The sequence below is a fragment of the Balaenoptera borealis genome (assembly GCF_965194805.1).
Source record: "Balaenoptera borealis genome assembly, chromosome: 10".
In the NCBI taxonomy this organism is placed as follows: Eukaryota; Metazoa; Chordata; class Mammalia; order Artiodactyla; family Balaenopteridae; genus Balaenoptera; species Balaenoptera borealis.
In genome coordinates, this window is record NC_138874.1 from 92,106,750 (window position 1) to 92,128,316 (window position 21,567).

Here is a 21,567-nt window from a genome sequence, read left to right on the forward strand (position 1 = left end):
GAATAACTACCTGGAAAGGAGTCTGAAAAGTGCCCTATTCCTCCTACCATCTCTCTGTGGAGCTTCAGGCTGTCCCCTAGCAATAGTGCTTAAGCATCCTCCTCTCTCTGTGCCTCAGCCCAAAGTCAGCAAGGAGACAACCCCACTACTCTCCCGCTTCCCCACCCAGGGACCTAACACCAGAGGAGACTAGTTCAGATCTCAGCTGGTCTGGTAAGCTAGAGGCCAGGTAGGGGTAGGAATCTGACAAAAACAGGACTGAGTCTCCCAAGCATTCTAACCACCCAAAGCTCCTCCAATCCAAACCCCCTCCTAGGCAAGGACCCCTTCCTCCACCCCTCCCCCAACAGCCTAATCCAGGGCTATCTATCCCAGGAACCCAGCCTCCAGAGGACCACCACCTGTCTGGCAGCCCCATGACAGTTAGGGGTGAGGAACAATAGTCCTGGGAGGGGCTGGGAAGTCAACTTTTGAGGAATACAGAGCAGCCTGGGACACATCAAGAACACCACCAGAAGAGTGAGGGGAAACGTGAGATGGGAGTGAGGGGGAATTCACAAGCCCAATTCATGCCTCTTCCCCAATGACTGGTGTTAGGGACTGCAGGAAGGAGGGGGAAAAAGACTGCCTTGGACTGAGTCATTATAGGCATCAATGACCAACCAAGACACTCTCAAACCAAAAAGTCTCTTTATTGATCGGTACCATACATGACTCAAATGGCCCAAAAAAAAAAAAAGGCATTACAGCAGGCAGGGTGGGACATCCACCTTCCCTACCCCTTCCCTCAGCTCCTGACACAATATCCTTCCAAAAGTGGCAGCTGGAGTAGAGGAAACAGGATGTGGGGGACCCCAGAATCCAGAAGGAAGAGTGGGGAGAGAGGTGGTGCTAACACTTCTGGAACTGGCCACAGGAGAAGGCAGCGAAGCCACAGAGCTGGGCCCAGACTCATGGGACCCTGCTCTCGGCCTCACCCTGGGCCTGGAGCCTCCACATGTCCAATTGTGAAACAGAGCTGAGGATCCTGGCTGCCTCCCCTGTCCTTCTATGAAGAAGGGGAGAGAGGAGATATTGGGAAATGAAGAGCCTTTACTTCAGCTGGAGGACAAAAGCCTACTGCTCCCTGGTGGGCTCAGAGCTGGGGCACCCTCAGTGGCTTCTACCCATCCTTGAAGGGCAGGGGAGGACTAGATATGCAGTCTGAGGGGTTGGGGAAAGAGAGTACTGGAGAGTGGATGAACCCCTCCTCCACCCATGCCTGCCCAACTGAGACAAAACAAAAAACACAGTGACAAACAAGGCTGCTCCCTTCCCTCCACACTCCCTAAGGGAGGGAGCCTCCCCCTCCCCCCATCCAAGACAGCTGCTCTAGTGGAGGACTTGTAAAGAATATACACACCGTGGAGGGAGGGGGTTGGGGGCTGGGATAGAAGGAGTCACAAGCACTAGGAGGGCAGGCCAGAGTCCTAGAGGATGGGGAGACAGAGACAACAGCAGGGGGCTGTCACAAAAGTGAGGCCATCAATGGCGTCCTACCCTCATGGCATGCCTTCCCCAACTCCAGTCACCCCAGAGGAAAAGGGAAGAGAGATGGCAAAGTCTCCTTGGTCTGAAGCTCTCAAACTGTATAAAATGGTAATGCATAACCCCCTACCTCCACATGGGCCCTAAGCTCCCCATCTGCCAGGCGTAGGGAGGTAGCTGGACCTTTAATAAGGGGAAATAGGGGACATGAGTGATTTTTTTTTAAACTTACATTTTTAATAATATTATTTTTTAAAAAACTTGGAGCTGGGATAGGTGGCAGAAGGGAGGAGCCCAGAGCTTTACCCCTCTACTACCAGCCACCTAAGGGGAGGGTTTGGAGGAGGGGCATTCAACCAAGCCCCATAACTTTTAAGTCCCTAAGGGCTGTGGGCATAGACAACCCCAGGCTTGAAGAGGGTGGAGTCAGGAGGATGGAGGAACCCAGAACCTGGGGTGAGGATGGAGGCAAATGCCCTGGGAGGTGGTCAGGACATTTCTCAGAGGCTCAGGGCCCACACAGGCATCCACATGAGTACCCCCTTCCCCCAAAAGGCTCTGCAGAGGCCAGCCCCAGCCCAGGGCCACTGAGGGGCAAATCTTGGCACCTGCCCCCAGTGAGTCCAGTTCCTCCCTGAAGCGGGTGGATGAGGCTGCCCATCTTAGATGCTCAGTCTCTTCATTCTGTCTTCTGCTCCCTGGGGCTTCGAGGGGTGGGGCAGACAGGCAGAGCGCTGGGTGGCGGTGGCCGTGGCAAGGCCTTTACTGGGAGGCCTGTGACGTGGGGTTCTCCGATTTGCTCTCTTGGCTGGACGGAGGCTTGCTGTTCCAGGGGCTGTTGGCGCCCAGGGCAGGGGAGTTGTTAAAGCTGTCCTCGTCGTCAATGCCGTTGGCCGCGTCAAACTGGGTGTTCTCCAGCCGGGTGATGAGCCTCTCGTCCTCGTCCCCGAACTCCCCGCCCATCAGGGTGGGCTCCCCCACCACCATCACATCCTGAGAGTGGCGGAGGTCCCCAAACATAATCGGGGCAGGGGCTCGCCCAGCCCAGGGCAGCAGATACCCCCAGAGCCCCAACACCCACCCGGGAAACTCAACCCCACACCCCCCCACTCATACCCCAATTTAAAACCCCAACTCCTCTGATACCCTCCGCCCCTGGAATACTTCCCACTGAAGGACTGCAAAGCATCACAGCCTTTAACCTATATCCACTGGATTCTGGGAGAAGTCAGTCTACTCCTCTAGCTCCCTAGTCCATCTCTCCAAAATTTTAGGGGGCTCCTGAACTTCTGTCCAATGTAAGAGAGAGGGAGCAGATCAAAAACACCAGTGGGGAAATGTATGTGCGTGTGTATGTATTCTAGATTTGCACACATTCAAGTCTGTGTGTCCCTCTGTCAGTGTGTGTGTCTCTCTGGTGGTCTGTGTGCCCCTAAGCTGTCTGTCCTTTATGTCCATACGTTCCCATGGCTGTCTCCGTCCCTTGATGTCATACGTTGCTACGTCTGAGTCTGTGTGATCACAATCATGCATGTGACTGACAAGGACTGTCATCAGGGACAAGAGTCAGCCCACGATGGCAAAGTACACTCGGAAAAACTGTCTTTGTTTCTACGTCTGCTAGTGAGTTCAGGATGGGACAGGGTCAAGGGTCAGGGGCCAGCAGTGGGGCAGCCCAGAAGAGAGAAGAAAGCCGAGATGCTTACAGGTACCTGGCTGGAGAGGGCGAAGGTGCTGGCTGGGCTTTTCTTCTTGCTGTTGCTGTTGTTGGTGTTGCCGCCCCCCGAGCTCATGGTGCTGCCCCCTGACATCTTCCTTTTCCGCCGTTTGCTGGGCTGCTGCCGTGCAGGCTCCGCTGTGCCAGGGAAAGGAGACTCAGGTGGGGTAGGGCCCTGGGACCCTTATTCCCCATTCTGGCTCCTAAGGAGCCTGAGCCTACCCTGATCCCAATCTCGCAGACCCAGGAAAGAGGAAAGGGCTTTGTGAGGAGACAGCGATACAGCCTTGGGGAAGCAGCATCAGATACTGGTAAGAGCAGGTGCAGGTGCAAGGCACTCACCAGGGGGTGCTACCATGCGCTGCCACTTCTGGAAGAGGCAGGTCTTGAGACAGTCACGGGGGCTGAGGCTGTAGGTCTTGTGGCGGGACATGAGCTCCTGCATGGGCTCGAGTATCACACAGAGCTGGGGGGAGACCAGTTAGTGGCTTGTCAGGGGACAGACATGGAGTGGAGACCAAATGGGATGGGGCAGAAATTGGGTGACCAGGGACTCACTCGGAGGTAGTTGAGAGTGGAATTGGACAGCCCACACCGGGTGATGTTTTTGGAGAGCTGATCCAACATCTGGGGGTCCTGGGCCTAGAGGAGGAGAAAGGTAAGAATACTAGCACCTGGGTTGCATCTGCTCACCTGCCCTGTCATCTTAGCCTCGTGACACCCCTGAGAGAGAAGAGGGGCTACTATATAAAAACCCATTTTTCAGATGGATAAACTTCAACCCTGTGTCTAGGGCCACTGGCGGGTAATGGCAGACCTCGTTCCACCCTTCCCGCTGCCTGCCCTCAGCCTTGTGGCTTGGGTCCTGTGCACAACTCACATGCATGGCAAGGATGCTGCGGGGGATGAGCTCTCGGTGCTGTCGGATGCTGAAGTGCCACGTCTTTATCCGCATCATGTCGTCAAACATGAACTCCAGGTACAACCGGCCCTCCACACAAACCTGGAAACAAGCTTATCACAAGTCTGCCCACCTCCCCACATACCCAAAAGTATACCGGTTCCCCTGTTTCCTCATGATTCTCCCACTGCATACACTCCTGCCACCTGAACAGAAATCTGGGCACATAACCGACATGGACCATCTCCTCATATACCCACCACACTGGCCCTCACACACTCACATGCACACACACACACACACACACACACACACACACACACACAGAGTAGAAACGCTTAATAGATTCTTGTCCTCTCCTCTTGTAGCTAGTGATACACTCGTTGGCCATAGCTCCATGAGGACAGGCTCTTGTTCACTGGTGTCTCCCTGCGGCCCAGAAAACTGTCATGTACAAACTCGATACATGTCTGCTGAATACTGCAGCATGCCTGCCCTTCCTGTGTATCTTGCCACTTCCCATTATGCCTCCCTGGGGAAAAGCCAAGTACATTTCTGGGAGCCAGAAGGGGAATCAAACCCAGGTACTTCAGTGTTCCACATCCAGCTGGGTGCTGACCTGGGTAAACATAGGTTTGCCATGCTGGGTCACCATGCTGCCCTGGTCACAGTCGAGGGAAACAAAGTTGCTGTGGAATGCCTCCTTGGGGTGCTTAAGTACATAGTAGAGCTCTGTAGCACCCCCCTCAAAGATGCTGCGGAAGTAGCGTGGGATCAGGGTCCGGCCAATGGCTGCAGAGATGGGACAAACTCTTCAGAACAGAAGGATCTCAAAAGTGGTCAGGCAGATACCACCCCTGCCAAGACAGATCCCCTGGGACAAATACCCACGCCCAGATCTTAGAAGGACACAGGAGATGTACGCTCTTACAGCAGCACTGGCAGGACCCCCAGAGGTCACTCACTATATCTCTTTGGTCCATCTTCCAGGCAGAAAGTGATGGTTAACATGGCATCATCCTCAAAGAACTCAGTTGTGAAAGCATCCCACCAGAGATTGTCACACTCCTAAGAAGCACAGGAAGGGGTGTGTGTGTCAGAAGACATGCCACAGGGGTGCCCAGATGGCCCTCTCCCTCCAAGCTCCTTTCCCCTGGCTATACCTCTGTCCAGTTTTGAAGCCGTTTGTTAAGCTCGAATATCCTGTAGTCAGTTTGGTTGCCATATGGTGTGTGCCTCCTGGGGGAAGTGAAGAAGGGAGATCAGTAGGAGCAGAGCCTCCCCACACCACCTCCGCCTTCACCCCTGTAATGGAAAGCACCAACCTCCCCACTGGGCTCCACTTACCCAATCCCAGGCTCCAGGTAGGTAGGCGGGTACATGGGAGTTGGGCTGTGTAAGGGAAGAGGCTATGAGAATGGGGGTGGAAGACAGGAATTATTGGGGGGTGTCACTCCCTCCCCTTTTCAGGCAGGATGCCATCTGGGGAAGGAACAGGAAGTGGACAAGAAACTCACCCCACATCCCGATCTAGCATGGTGCCGGGATGGAAGGGAGGAAAGGCGTTGCCGTTCGGAGGCTCCTTGGGCGAGTACAGCTTGAATGACTTTGAGGAACAACCTAGAAGGGAAAGAAAGAAGGGGTCTCCTGAGTCCCTCTTGGCAGTGCTCCTGGAAGTCTGCTAGACTGTATGCACAGGGACTGGTCTTCTGGAGCCCCCGAGTGCACTAGGGGAGGGAGACTACCCTAGGGAGCACCTATCCCAGCTTCTAAATCTGGCTCCAATCTTGTTTTATTAAGAAACTGGAAGTTCTCAGCCCTAATACCCAAGACCCCATTTCTTCATGTGGCTGAGCCCTGGATGACAGAATTGAACCTGGGAAGAAATGTCAATACCATAGGATAAATAAATATCTAAACATTAGAATCTAAAATTTTGATAAACTCCCTTTCCATCTACATTATTTTGTTTAATCACTATCACAACCTTGTGAGGTAGCAGAGTCGGGTGTAACATTCCCATTTTATAAATGAAGCAACTAAAAGTCCAAAGGGACTTATCAAGATCGTACAGCTACTAACTGGCAGAGTTAGGACTTGAGCCTAGTCTTCTGATTCCCATATCCTATAGTATTTCTACCCCTCTATTGCCCTCTGGAGACCAGGTTGGGGGAGGGTAAAGGGGGATTTTGCCAACTCCCTGCTCCTTCTCCACCCCCAGGGTCTCAGGAGGGCAGGGGATAGAAAGATAAAGGGGGGGGGGGAGTGTTTGCTGGGTGCCGACCACCAGATAACCAGTTGGGCCTTCTGCCTCTCCCACCAACGGCCACTCCCTTATCAGCCCAGCCCCTCACACACACACCCACCGTGGGTCTAGTATTGTCTCCAAACCAGAAACCCAAAGCCTCAACCCCTTTTCTCTCCTTAGACTTGCAGTGGGGGAGGGAGGTAGACGGGCCTCCAATGGATCCCACTCTAGTTACAAAAAGAAAATACGAAGCCCCAGGGAAGGAGCCTAGGTTTCAGAGGCTCAGTCTAGGAGGCAAATGGTAACTAGACAGGGTCTCTGCTTGTGTGTATCTGTGCATGTGCTCATGTGTCCCCTCTCCACCTCACTCAGAAGCACCACACAGTTCTACTCCTGCTCTACTATTACCTGACTGGAAGAAGTGTTACATTCATAGCTAGGTAAGGGCCAGGTACCCCCACAATGCCACTTTTCCCCTCCCCACCAGACAGGAGGAGAACGTGAAGCAGAGTCCTAGTCACAGCTGCTTCCTCATGTCCCCCAAACTTGACTGCATCTGGAAGGGTAGCTGTATCAGCTGTGTCTGAGCCCCCTCTCCAATTCAGATACAAAATCTGTTTTGTTCCTTGGGAGGAAGAGACAAAGGAAGACCCTGTGCCAACATGTACCATTTAATTCTCTCCCCTGGGTCCCCTCCTCACAATATGGGCCAAAGGAGGGTCCCAGAGAGGCCTACCCTCCACCGTCCCCGAAGGTGCCAAGACTCAGAGCCTGTGTGTACCTGCACACGCGTGTGCCTCATCCTGCCTAGCAGGCTTGCACCCTCAGCTCGCCCCAACATGCCTACCAAGGGCTGGAACCCAGCAGCCCCAGGCAGGATCAGGGTGCCTGCAACAGGCCCTTGCCCCATGCATGAGCTCTCACAGGCCACATCCACAGGCTCCCAGCACGACATACACAGCCTTCACATGCCAGTCAGGGCTGAATGAGGAGCATGTGTCTTCAGGAAAGAGACAGTCCCAACCAACCCCAAGTCCCCCAACTCCACAAACAGGTGGACAAGGCCATGTAGGAAGTCAAAGCTCACACTAGCAACCAGAAGCCAGGCCTGGGCAATGCACCCAGTAGTCTTGATTATTAGACCTGGCCCTCATCCCCTACCTAGGCCCTCCTTTCCCCAAAAGCATTACTGCCCCTGCCCCTCAGTTTCAGGGCCACTTGAAATGTATCAGCTCAAGACCCTAAAGAGAAGGGAGGCAAGACACCAGGGTTCCTCTCTGACTCTGAAAAAAGTTTCAGAGCTTCAATTTCTCACTTGAGAAATGACAGGCATTGCCTGGGGCTAGGTAACAGTACTGAGGAGCTAAAGCCCAAAGCTTTGGGACCTCTATTTACACGACCAGTGAATGGACACAAATAAACTCAGCATCTCTCCAGAGCCATAGCAACTCCCAGTAGCCCCAGCACAAGGGCTGGGGAGTGAGAAGAGAAGGGGAGGGAACATCACCCAGACCATCTGTCCCTGCTGCTGCCTGTCCCCAGCAGCAGGGGTAGAGGGAGCAACGTGGGGGTGGGGGTGAGGGGATGGATGTGTCATCCAGTCTTGGAGTCAGGCAGAGTCCCGTCTCCCACCTCTAGCAACCTGGGAGCCCTTAGGAAGGGGGAGGAGAGAGGAAGAGCCCTGAACTAGTAAAGTTTTCTCAGAATGGAAGCTGCATCCTGTGGCCTAGGGGGGCACCTCCAGCTGGGTATTTCCATGGTAACCAGCCTGACCCGAGGGCAGGCCCCCTCCCTTCGGGGGCTGACCAGAGGTCAGCAGGCCCGAGAGCCCTCTCCTCTATGAGCTGGGGCACCTCTCTCACAGCCAGCATACCAGGCCCGGGCCAGATGGAGGACCTTCCACCCACCCCCAACAGGCTTGCAGGGTGCCCAGACTTACTTACCTGGGAGAACTGAGGGGGCCAGGAGAGGTGCGGGGAGCGGCTGGGAGCCCAGAGGGGCCCTGGCAGGGGTGAGGCCTGAGGGGGGGCCAACTTCAGCCGCTCATGTCCCGAGTGGGACAGGCAGGCCTGGCTGGGAGTTCCACTCCGCGGGCTGCACAAAGACTCGCACGCACGGCCTCGGCCCGCCCCACGGCGGCCACAGCCCCGGGGGAAAGTTACAATGGCCACTGGGCTAGGGACCCGGGGCCAGGGGGCCGGCCTGGGGGGCGGGGGGCCGCGGGGAGTCCGGAGCCTTCTTTGTTTGCAAGGTTTCCCTCAACAATGGCTGCTCCGCTCTTTCCTCTCCTCCTCCTCCTCCTCCTCTGCTCTCCCCGCCGCCGCCTCTGCCTCTGCCTCCAAGCAGCCCACCCGCCCTCCCCAGGCCAGCAGGCCCCTCCGCCGGGGGCACCAGCAGAGGCAGGGCCCGGCACTCACACTCACTCACACTCGCACACGCACAGACACACGCAGCGCCCGCCGGCTCCCTTCCTTTTCTCCCTTTCTCTCCCTCCCTCCCCGCTGGCTCTCTCCGAGCCTCTCTCAGAATGAGGCCCCAGGGCGGGCGGAGGGTGGAGCTGCCCCCACCGGCCCCGCCCCCTCCCTGCGTGGAAAGAGGAAGAGGGAGAGAGGGGAGGGAGGGAGCTTGAGAGAGGGAGGCAGGCAGGGAGGACTGCTGAGAAAAACAAAAGAGAGACAGAGACTAGGAGAGACAGGGGACTGGCCGGAGAGAGGGAGACAGAAGAGACTGGGTCTGGAGAGACCGGGATGGAGGGAAGGGCCGTGGGAGCCAGGAACTGGAATGCCGCTCCCAAGCCCCAAGCGGGGTGCTCAGGGGTGAGTTGGGGAGCCCAAGCCACAGGCAGGGATGGAGGAGGGCACTCTTCCTCTCTGGAGACTCCCAGTATCTTCTAACGGCCTCCCAAACATCCCCCAAATCTCTCTTCCTCTCCCTAGTGATCTCTCGGGTTGAAGGCTGGCCTGGGCAGCCACCCTTGGCTGGTGAAATCCCAGAGCAGCTGGGGGGAGGCTCCAGGGGGTTATTTTTGACAGAGACACACTCAGACTTCAGCCTGTAAACACTGATTGGAAGGAGGGGGACACTCCAGGTTCCCTGCCCCCAACGCAGGTTAGTTCCAAATGCTGACTGCCTTTGCAGGAAGCCCCCTTCCCCCCACCCACCCATCACCACCACCACCACCACCACCGGAGGCACGTGGGTGCAAGGGAAAGGGGCTCTGTTAGAACTCAGGAAGGCAAACTTGCCCATCTGAGAGTCCCCAGAAGGGGTCTAGTCTGCTGCTGAATCCTCCCCCAAACCCTAGGAAAAAAAGGTATATGGTTACCAGGGTAGAAACCTGTTCTCCAATGCAAGGAGGGAAGCCCAAGAGAGGGAGTTTTTCTAAAACTTGGATAGTGGTCCAGGCCCTATACTACCTGGACAGAAACACACACACACACACACTCACATGGGAAGTGGGGGACAGTAAGGACTTCCTCCTTCTTTGCAATTTGAGTCTCAGCTTTCTATTCCCGCCCCCCCAACCAGATTCACACACAGCCCCACAACAGGATGGCATACACACCAGCTGACTGTGCAATAATAATACTATTGCATCTGGCTCTGTGAACATCCTCCACACACAATTAACACAGCTCACTCTCACACAAATCCGTACCTGATACACACTTCAACTTGTGATATACCTCAAACCCCAAATAAACCCAAACCCAGGACACACACACATACACAGTGGGACCTGTGACGCACATGCCCCAAGCCCCAAGACACACCCCAAAACTCATTATACCTCCTGAACCTTTGACAGACTGCTACACACATACCCTGACCATTTGTTACCCAGGGACTAACCCCACCCTCTCTGAAATCTGCACACCATTCTCCATCATGGCCTGGCCATATGATACACCCTGGCTTTCATAAACCTATCGAAATCTATACTATTCAGCCAGAATGCCTATCATCATACTGCCTACCACCAGGACTTGAGATACTTGTCCTGACTCCCAAATTTACAGCCCAACTCTGGGAAAACTACATTCCTCCCCCACTGACAGGACAATTCCTGTCATTTGTTTTGTGCCTTTAAACTTTCCAAAGCGCATTCACAGGCAGTACCTCAAGAGATCCTAATAGCATCCAGGGCCTATTATCCTAACTTGCACAGATTACAGTGAGACAGGAGGGCCTGAGGCTGGAACCCTGGTTCTAACCCCACTCACACAAGCCCAGCCCTGGGGCACTGCAGCCGTTCCTACTGCCTGCCCCCTCCAAGGAATGGTCACTCCAGGCCCCAAATGACTATCTACTTGGGGAGGGGAGATGGTTGTGTGCTCTGGCTTCAGCGTCCAGTTCAGAGCTCAGAACCCCCACCCAGTCTGTCTCCTCAAATTTCAGGGAGAAGGGCCCCTAAATACCAAGATGTATCCAGACTCTGGCATATCATTCAAAACGGGCCCTCTCTTAGTTCCCCTTCTCCAGCAAGTCTGCTCCTCTCTCAGTTCGGACTTAATTCTCCCACTTGCACAGGGGCAGATGAGGTCCAACTAAAGAGAGCAACTCAGAGTTAGAAGGCTCTAAAATTGGTGGGGGGGGTGGGGTGGGGAGAAAGCAGGGAGCAGCAAAGACTGACAAAGGTGATGAGGGAGGGAAGAGCAAGAGCACCCCTCCTGGAGGTGGAAATTCTGAAGGGGAGCAACCCGCCCCAGCCCACAGGATAAGGTACCAGCACTGCCCCCTGCCCGGGCCCCTGGGGCTCCCTGACCCAGGCCTCCAGTGTGCCTGCCCCCCTTCCTTTGTCTGTGCCCGGCCTCCCGTTGGCCTGGCGCTCTGCCATCCTCCTCTCCTGGCTCCCAGCCGCCACCACTGCTGCCTCCTCCCCTCCCCCTACTCCTCCCTACCTTAACCCTTCTGAGCCACATGCTGCCCCAGACAGGCCCTGGCCCCCTCAGCAACCTGCCCTGCCCAGGATGATGTCCCTTAGCAGAGGTTCTCCCTGCTCCTGACCAAAGCCCCAGAAGCTACTACACACCCCAGGAGCACTATGGGAGCTAGATGTGTGTATGCGTGTGTATCTTGTAGTGTTTCCTTCTGCATGTGCATGTGTGTGGGTCTGCGTGTGCTCTGGCTTCCCTCAGTCACATGTGTGGGGCATGTGCTGTCTCTGCCGGGCTGGGGGAGGAGGAGCCGGGAGACAGCAGAGCACAAAGGAGAGACTCAGGCAGGCAGGCAGGCAGGCAGCAGGCAGGCAGCCTGCCAGGGCGCCTGGGCCCCCACCCCAGGGCTGCTCAGGTTGCGGGGGGTGGTCTTTAGGCCTGGACTGGACATGCTGCCACGGGGTCCCTGTGTTCAGCCATGTGCTCACACACATCCATGCAAGCCTGGTGCCCTCCCTTACCCCAAATCCTACCATTTCTCACCCCCAGGCCACTCTCATGCCCCTCCCCAAGTGGTTCTCCTTGAAGACTAACCTCCATCCATCCTCTGTGGCATCAATCCGTAAGACTTCCTCACATTCAGGAAAAAGATTCCCCACTCTCGGCCATCTTAGGCCCCCTCTCCCCCAACCAGATCACCAGACACAAAAAAGGAACATACCTTTTAGGGCACTGCCTTAAGTTGTCCCCCCTCACACATACAGGTCCTCTTCTGTCCCCATGCTGCTCCCAGAGAGACTGAGAGGGAAACTTTCTCCCTTCTCTTACAGGACTAGGCACCCTATCTCAACTTCAAGATCAACCTCCCATCTACCTCCAGCCTGACAACCCTTCCATACTCACCTCCTGCTCACTATTTGTAGGCACTAACAATCATATTTAAGACTCAGCCCTTTAGCTATGCTTATGTATGGTGATGGAGGATCAAGGCCATGGGATGGACTCAGAGAATGGATGGATCTGAACAGGGTACTCAGCATGGGGCAATTATAAAGAAAATACACAAACACACACACCAAGCTGGTAGGAGGAGGAATGATGGGGCCAGGCAGGATTCCAGCTTGGCAGGCTCTTCCCTCTCCTCCTCTCCCTGACCCTCTGCAGCAGGAGCCAGGGGTTCCCACACCTGGATATTCCAGGATTCTTAGGCTCTACTAGCCCTCCCTCTGGGCCCCATGCCCCTTAAACGTCAGCCTCAGCAGGCACTTTAAGTGTGTGCCCAGCCCAGCAGAGCTTTGGCCTGGGTCACATGATTTTCAAGGAGGCTTCCGCACTGGCAGCTTCCCTTGGGGATGTGTGTTGGGGGGAGGGGGGTTTCCAGTTGTGGGGTATGGGCCTCCCAGAGAACAGGGCATTTGGAGGGGCAAAGGATCCAAACCAGGCTAGATTCAGGAATACCTGACTTTCCAAAGAAAGCTAACTCCTGCCTGGGACAGGAGGGGGTCCTGCAGATAATTCAAGAACCCAGAGTCCTGGGGATGGATATAAACCGTGTTCTGAGGCCCTCTGAAGACCACCTCTCCAGTCACACGGCCCCTCTCCTTCTTCCTGGCAGCAGGAAAGAACTCAGACCCAGGCCTTCCTCCTCCCTAGTAAAGAACTCAGACCCAGGCTGTCACTGGCAAGAGCTGATGTGTTTTGGGGGAGGCAGGGATCTGAACCAAGTCTTCTCATTGGGGTCAAGCATCGCTCCCCTCAATTCAACTCTCACAAGTCACTCTTATTTCCTAGCTTGCCTGGGGCTGCCACATTCCCCCTCCCACTAGGGCGAAGATGCCAGACCCAAGGGGCCAATTATCTGCCCCCCCCCCCCCCGCCCCAGGAGGACCTCGTGTCCCTCAGGAGGACCAACCTTCCCTGGCAACAGGCAGGATAATCTGGAGGGGGGCAAGATGGCCCCCAATCAATCCCTCCCCCCAAACAGGGTCCTCAGAAACAGCCTGGAGGGAGGTGTCACAGAATAGGTAAGAGGGAATAGGCAGCAGGGAAGGGGGGGGGCAACCCAAACCAGCCAATCACAACTGTATGATGACCTGAGGGGGGGGGTGTCAAAAGTCCAGACTCACTTCTGATTGGCTAACACCCTGGAATTCTGGGAATTTCAGCCCCCCCAAAACCCCTCCCTAAGTAGCCTCCCCCACCAAAAAACACACACAAGCTAACCCCAGCGCCCCTTGCCCGTGCCTCTGGGCTGCTGCGCATTTACACGGTTGGGGAAAACCTTCCACCGACTGAGGCCCCACACACCCCTCAAGCCTCCGACTACAGCCATGCCATCGACGCCCCCCATACAAGTTCTCACCAAACAAGGGGTGAAGGATCGGCAGGGAGGGTTCGGGGAGGGGCCGGGCGGCCGCGCGCCCCACTCACCAGGACAGGCACAGCCCACTGACATCTTCACATCGCCCGCCGCTGAGGGCCCAGCCAAGTCACGGTGCCCGCCCCGCGCGGGGACAGGCCGGGCATGAGCCGCCGCCGCCGCCCGCGGCCCCCGCTGTCCTCGCCGCCGGCCCGGCCCGGCCTCGGCCCGGTGCGGGCGGCCCCTGGTTGCAGTGAGGGGCCTGTCAGGCACGGAGCAGACAGGAAGGAAGCCAGGCAGGAAGGCGAGCTGTCTCTGCGTGTGTGCGCGCGGGTGTGCGTCCGTAGAGTGTGTGTCTGTGTGTGCGCGTGTGCGTGTGCGTGTCTGTGCGCTCCCGCCGCCCTCCCCGCCGCCAACGCCGCCGCTCGCCCCCTCTAGCTCTCGCTCTCCCTGTCGTAGGCGCTCGCTCACCAGCCCTAGTCGGGCTGGGCCGGGCTTTATTAATATGCTAATTGCCTGCTAGTGGGCGGGGAGAGCAGTGTCAAAGTGACCCGGGCGAGGGCGCAGCGGGCGGCGACTTGCGTGCGCCGCGCGGCGGCGGGCGGCGTGAGGCCGGCAACGCTCCGGGTTCGGCGTGCTTGTGACGCAGCTTTTAAAAAAGGAGACCGAGGCAGAGACCCGGGAGAGGGCGGGCGAGGGGAAGGGAGAGGAAGCGAAGCCTCACGCTGGGTGTCCGTCCTCCGGGCGCCGCTGGGTTAGGAGCTTAGAGGAGCCGAAGCGGGAGCCGGGACTGGGGGAGGCGGGGCCAGGGTGGGCTTTGAGATGTAGCTCTCTCTCCACCCCCGGCCGCGCTGTGGGAGGGAAACGCGACTGCCGACCCCCCCGCCCAGGCTCTTTGCTGAAACCCCAATCTGAATCTGGAGGCCCCTGGTTATGCGCTCCCACCCCAACGTGGGTGGGGAAAGCAGCGCTATCTTAATTCTAGTAGCAACCCCTGAATTCACCTCCCCCCTAAATTAATTACCCCTCCCTTGCCTGCTAAACCAGTTGGGACTGGACCTAAAAGGGTTAATTAGGTGAGGTCCCGGCCCTCCCTCGCTTAATTGCCTGGGATCTGTGTTTTGCTGGGAGAAGGGGGGGCAGCGAAATGACCGCCAGGTTGGTCTGGGGAGGGGGAATCCGTAAGGCTGTCCTTTACCCTTGCAGACTCTGACTCATCAGTCAAGATGCTCTTCTCCCTTCCCCCTTTCTCCATCCAGTCTCAGCCTCCCTCCCCCCGCCCCCCCAATCGCCTGGACGCTGCTTTCCTTTGAGGGCCTCTGAGACTGGGAAGAACAGGAAGCAAACCCCTCCAGTGCCCCCTACCCGCAGGGGCTGGGGCCTCAGTTGGAGGGGGTGGGGTGGAAGGGAGGATGATGCGGATGGTCAACGTAAGGAACACTCCTTCCCCAGGGAGGAGCTTCCCAACCTTAAGGCGCTCCTCAAGGATTCCCTAACCCAGCCCGGGTGGGGGGCAACATCTCCATCTCCATCCCTTCCCAATAGCCCAGCCTTAGTGCCTCATAAACAGGAAATACCTATTAGCTGGGAGGAGGGAGGGGAGGGGAGTGGTCTGGAAGAGAGAGTTGGCCCCCTCCTTTCTGGGGGGTCCCCAGCTGCTAGCTTCTCTTCTTTAAGCTTCAGGGTGGGCTCCAGGAGTAGATGCTGGGGACCTGGCCTGGTGTCCCCTTACTAGGGCGTCTGGCCCAGACTGGGTGGAGGGTACTCCTTCCCTTTGTTACTTAGGTGGGGATTGATTGTGAAGGTTCCCTCACCCCTCCCCAGAATCTGCACAGCTGGCTTGACTGGCTGGGGGAGGGTTACAGATGTGGAAGCTTAAGTGTTTATGAGACCCCTTAGCTTTTGCTGAGGGAGCAAGAAACGAAGGGCAGATGCAGAGTCTGGGAGTTGAAGAGAAGGCCTGCCCAGGGATGGGCATCCCCTCCCTTGTGCTCAGGAGAGGGTGGGGGAAGGGAACTGTAAGCACAGCCTCTCACTAACTCCAGCATTCCATCCACATTGTGGATTCCCCCACCCCTAGCTTTCCCTATCTCCACCCCCTGGGGGGCAAGGGAGGGCGAGATAGACGCCTGCAGAGGGATGTGACTGAAGCCATCCACACTTACCCAGTTATTTCCTTGGCAGCATCCCCTGCCTGTGTCCACTTCCTCCCCACATTCCCCAGGGCAGAGGTCAGCCCTACAGGGAGTAAAGGGAACCTAAAGCAACAGAAACTTAGCCTGGAATTTTGGATACCTCAGTTTGAATTCCAGCTTTGCCCCTCACTAGCAAATTACCTGGGACAACTGACTTCCCCATTCTGAACTCTAGCTTTACCCTCTGTAATTGGTACCTGCAGCTTGATGAGAATCAAATGAGACAATGTATGCCCAGTTGCCTAGCCCAGTGCCAGCCATGTAGTCAGTACTCAATATACATTAGCTCCTTTCTGCTTTCTTTGAGGTTATCGGTTATTTTAAAAGTTTCAGGAGTGGGCTGACTTGGCTGGACCCCTTTCACTCTCTACTGTCTATGAATTTGCCTTCCCCCAATCCTGTAATCACTCACCCCTAAGGCCACTCATTCCAAATAACTAGCTTGGCCAGATTCCATGGTGATCACCAATCACTTGAGTGGACAAAGGGGCTTATAACCCACCCTATAGGGGACTTTGCCTCCTCTCAATCTAAGGTTCCCTTCTCCTAGATTACACATGTGGAAGGTGGAAGGCTGGGAAGAAGAAAAACAGCACTTGTTGAGTATACACTGTGTGCCAGGTACTGCGCTAGGTGTTTCACACCTGAGATCTCATTTACTTTTCATAATGACCTTTGGAAGAAGGTGTTGTTACCTCCATTAAACAAGCAAGAAAACAGATTCAGGAAGGTTAATAAATTCAAACTTTCTGTAAAACATTCTTCTCTGTCTTCTTTGCCTACTAACTAGTTAATGCCTTTTAAACCTCAGTTACACCTTCACCTCCTCTGGGGAGGTACTCCTCTCACTCCCACCCCAGCTGATCTATTGGTCCTGTTTCCTTTAAGGAAATATTATCTTAATACTGTTGAATGGGTGATTAAGTTAAGTGGATTCACCTCCCTGAGGAACCACGCTTAGTAACTTGCCCAAGGTCACACAGCTAACAAGTACTTGACCCAGTGCTCTTTTCTGCCTTACTTCTAGTTTGGACTAGGCCTGGGGAAGAAGAGGAAACCATCATTGGAGCAGCTCTGGAAACTGTGCTGCAGGCAAAAATAGGAGAAGTCACAGATGCCTGGCAGATAGCCCTGGGGTGTGGTAGGGAGGCAATGAGTCTATGTGGAAGGTCTTTAATGACAAGGTCCTGGAGAGTGGCAGGCTTAGCTGATTTGGATGGATGGATTTGAGCACCCAGTATTTTCTTTTTTTTTGGCTGTGTTGGGTCTTCGTTGCTGTGCGCAGAGTTTCTCCAGTTGCGGCGAGCGGGGGCTACTCTTCGTTGCGGTGAGCAGGCTTCTTATTGGGGTGGCTTATCTACCTGTGGAGCACGGGCTCCAGCAGTGTGGGTTTCAGTAGTTGCAGCGTGCAGGCTCAGTAGCTGTGGCTCGCAGGCTCTAGAGCGCAGGCTCAGTAGCTGTGGCGCACGGGCTTAGTTGCTCCACAGCATGTGGGATCCTCCCGGACTAGGGCTCGAACCCGTGTCCCCTGCATTGGCAGGCGGATTCTTAACCACTGCGCCACCAGGGAAGTCCAGTATTTTCTTTTTTTGAGGTGAAATCACATGACATAAATTAACCATTTTAAAGTGAATAATTCAGGGACTTCCCTGGGGGTCCAGTGGTTAAGACTCTGCACTTCCACTGCAGGGGGTGTGGGTTCAATCCCCAGCCAGGGAACTAAGTTCCTGCATGCCATGTGAAGTGGCAAAAAAAAAAAGTGAATAATTCAGTGGCATTCCATTATTTTTAAATACAGTCATTAGTGCAAGATGGACTCTAGACATGGGGATGAAGCAAAGTGGGAAGTGAGAAGAGGTGAGGTGGTAAGGAAAGGAGAAGGGAAGAGGAGCCCCACGGAGAGGCAGACAGCAGAAGCAATGGGCTAGACTGCTTTAGGACAGGTGGGTTCCCTGCTTCTTCCAGCTCCTAGAACCTGTCCCATCCAACTCCCTCTCCTGACCTTGACCCTGGCCTTCTCTATTTTCTCCCACATTTCTCTTACCCCTGAAACTCCCTCAAATACTCATTGGCATTGCTCTTTCTTTCAAGGACGAATCTTCTTTTTCCATCAAGATGACAAATATGTCTTACTGATGGCTCTGTCCCCAGCACCTAACAAGGTGCCTAAAACCTGATACGTGTCCTATAACATTTACTAAATGATTATAAGAATTCTGATAGGATTTATCTTTCGCTGCTCCAACACGTGACTCCTTCCCTTCTTGTCCATTTACCATCACCATCACCATCACCATTTACCATTACCATCCCTCTCTCTGCCAAATCAGTTTCTTAAAGTGTATAAGAAAGTCTTAGGAAACCTGTTAAATATGTAGAAGGCCCCATCCTCTTGTGGAGGAAACATTACCTCTGGAGGAAAGGGATCTAGGAATCTGCGTTTTAAAGAAGTGCCTCATTTGGTTCTTACTCATGCCAATATTTGAGAATAGTTCCTTCTAAAAGGGTCCATGCCCTTTCAGAGCATTGCCACCAAATGGGATGAAACCTATTCATTCATTCCATAAGCAACTGCTTAGTACAGTGGAGGATACACCACTAAGAACAGAGGAACCAAAGAAAACATAGTCTACTCTATTCACTGTGTGCCCCTGGGCATATTGTTTAACCCTCCCTTAGCCTCAATTTCTTCCTCAGTAGAATGTGGACAATAATCCCTACTTTTCTAATTCTTCCAGGGATATTGCAAGGAGACAGCAAGCTGCGGACTGTAAACCACTTCTCAAATGTGGGTTGTTTGGGGCTAAAAATAAAGCACTAAAAGGAATATTGCCTGAAAGTTTGCATCTCCCTGAAAGAATAACTGTAAACCAGGTATATTAATTATCTATTACTATGCAACAAGATACCCTCAAATTCAGCATCTTAGACAACAAACTTTTGTTATCTCCCTTGGTTTCTTTCTTTTTTTTTTTTTCTTTTTTTAATCTTTTTTCCCTCATTTTCTGAGCGTTAGGAATCCAGGAGTGGGTAAGCTGTTGGTTCTGCCTTAGGGTCTCTCACAAGGTTGTAGTCAAGCTGTTGTCCAGGTCTTCAGTCATCTTGACGTTTGACTGGGGCTAGAGAATATGCTTCCATGTTCACTCTAGTGGTTATTGGCAGGCCTTAGTTCTTCAATGGCTGTTGGACAGAGGCTTCAATTTTTTGCCACATGGGACTCTCCATGGGGCTGCTCACAACATGGCACGCTGCTGTTACTAGAGTAAGAGATCAGAGAGAGAGAGAAACAAAAACACCTGGGCTGAAGCCTAAGTCGTTTTATCATCTAATCTTGGAAGTGACATATCATCACTTCTGCCTTATCTTATTGGTCACACAGACCAACCCTGGTACAAATGTGGAGAGAACTACATAAGAGTGTGAATAACAGGAGGCAGAGGTTATTGGGAGCCATCCTGGGGGTTTTCAATGACAACAGGTCTGGTCCTTAGTGTTGCAGGTCTGGAGGTTTAATTTAGGAAGTTAATCAGAATTCATCAGATTCAGGAGACTGACTCACACAAATTAAATACACATGAAACATTATCTTGGTACTACTCTGCCTCTTTTCTAGAACTCCTTAGTTAAACTAGTCTTCCTTTTGAACACAAAAAAAGTGTTGTCGGACTTCCCTGGGGGCGCGGTGGTTAAGAATCCACCTGCCAATTCAGGGGACACAGGTTTGAGCCCTGGTCTGGGAAGATCTCACATGCTGCGGAGCAACTAAGCCCGTGCACCACAATTACTGAGCCTGCGAGCCACAACTACTGAGCCCGTGTGCCACAACTACTGAGCCCGCTCACCTAGAGCCCGTGCTCTACAACAAGAGGAGCCACCGCAGTGAGAAGCCCGCGCACCACAACAAAGAGTAGCCCCCGCTCACTGCAACTAGAGAAAGCCAGCAACGAAGACCCAACACCGCCAAAAAATAAATAATAAATAAATAAAATAAATTTATTTAAAAAAATGTGTTGTCACTTGAGAGCCCATGCACTGGCTGTTCTTCTTACCATAGAATGCTCTGTGAATGGCTAGGTCTTCCTTGTGATTCAGGTCTTACTTCAAATATCTCCTCCTCCTTACCTGATCACACCATATAAAATAAAATTGTCCCCTCTTACCTTTTACAGTCTCCATCCCATTTCTTTTCTCTTTTTCCCCATGCAGGATTTTAGTTCCCCAACCAGGGATTGAACCCATGCCCCCTGAATTGGGAGCAGAGAGTCTTAACCATTGGACTGCCAGGGAAGTCCCATCCCATTTCTCTTTTTTTAATTAATTAATTCATTTATTTTTGGCTGCGTTGGGTCTTCGTTGCTGCACGTGGGCTTTCTCTAGTTGCGGCGTGCAGACTTATTGCGGTGGCTTCTCGTTGCACAACACAGGCTCTAGGCGTGCGGCCTTCCATAGTTGCAGCATGCAGGCTCAGTAGTTGTGACATGCGGGCTCAGTAATTGTGGCACACGAGCAGGCAGATTCTTAACCCCTGTGCCACCAGGCAAGTCCCCCGTTTATTTTCTGATAGCCCTTCTGGTGCTCTGAAATTATTTTGACTCTTTGTTTACTTGGAGATTGTCTCCCCACTAGAATGTGAGCTCTGTTAGGGAGGGTTTTTTTGTTTTTGTGTGTTCGTTGGTCTGTTTTGCCATTGCTGTATCTCCAGTGCCTAAAACATTGCCTGGTGCATAGTAGGCACTCAATAAATAAACCAGAATGTTGATTTGTTAATTCACACTGAGAAATATATGTCATGTGAACTGGGCATTTTGTCTCACTTGATCATCTCACTCTCCGCATAGAAAATGATATGGGAAATCAGTTATTATAATCAGATGAGTCTTTGGTGAATGTGGAGTCAGGCAAAGATGTGATTGACACCCAATGTTTGGTGGCCTGTGTCTCTGAGGTTTTCCTTCCTGGCCCTTAGGAATGCACCAGCCAAGGAGACTAGTAGCCACAACACTCCTGTCTAGGTGGCAGTGGAGACCTAGAGATATATTCGTATCTTTTTTAGTAGATTCCATGCAGACACCACATGTAGGTGAATATTGTTTTATCATATGCTGAATAAAGAAAAAAGGGCACAGCTTTCTGCTTTCTTTAACATTAATCTTCTTCCCAGAGCCTAATCCTTATAATAATGACCATAATTAGTGCCCAAATCACCAGCATTTACAGAGCATCTCTTAGAGAATGTTTCTTCAACAGAGGAAGAATTTTGCCACCCTGTATTGGTTCTTACTGATTTCTCACTGGCAAATTATTTCTAAGTTTATTGGAAATAAACTTTATTGTTGCCCTCTCTATTTTATAGGGAAAATTGTGAACAGATTCACTTTACCCAAAAGGTTAGTAAGGGACTTCCCTGGTGGTCCAGAGGTTAACACCCTGTGCTTCCACTGCAAGGGGCATGGGTTTGATCCTTGGTCAGGGAACTAAGATCCCACATGCCTCGGGGCAACTAAGCCAGGGTGCCACAGCTACTGAGCTCACGGGCCTCAACTAGAGAGGCTGTGTGCCGCAAACCAGAGAGCCCATGCGCTCTGGAACCTGCACGCCACAACTACAGAGCCCATGCGTGCTGCGCCACAACTAGAGAGAAGCCCGCACACCGTAACGAAGGGCCAGGGTGCCGCAATGAAAGATCCCGCGTGCCTCAACAAAGATCCCACATGCTGCAACTAAGACCCAACGTAGCCAAAAA

The 21,567-nt window shown here is 53.5% G+C and overlaps 1 protein-coding gene across 13 annotated transcripts; it reads right to left on the minus strand.

Annotated features, from left to right (window-relative positions):
* Positions 1-673: 673 nt before the first annotated feature.
* LDB1 (LIM domain binding 1) lies at positions 674-14,100 on the minus strand. Of its 13 annotated transcripts, none has more exons than XR_014249265.1 (13): positions 13,701-13,862; positions 8,337-8,411; positions 5,663-5,765; positions 5,493-5,537; positions 5,309-5,384; positions 5,111-5,213; positions 4,765-4,937; positions 4,125-4,247; positions 3,803-3,886; positions 3,587-3,710; positions 3,234-3,382; positions 1,403-2,520; positions 674-1,048 (listed from the first exon to the last, which is right to left on the minus strand). XR_014249265.1 is itself a non-coding variant. In XM_082408412.1 (13 exons), the coding sequence occupies exons 1-12, from the start codon at positions 13,723-13,725 to the stop codon at positions 1,449-1,451; spliced, it is 1,095 nt and encodes a 364-aa protein (XP_082264538.1). In that variant the 5' UTR covers positions 13,726-13,862; the 3' UTR covers positions 674-1,048; positions 1,403-1,448. The 13 variants fall into 13 exon arrangements, 12 of the variants coding, with proteins under 12 accessions (XP_082264538.1, XP_082264546.1, XP_082264543.1 ...); XM_082408412.1 differs by having other exon boundaries at positions 1,403-1,469; positions 3,240-3,382; XM_082408420.1 differs by having other exon boundaries at positions 1,403-1,469.
* Positions 14,101-21,567: the final 7,467 nt, after the last annotated feature.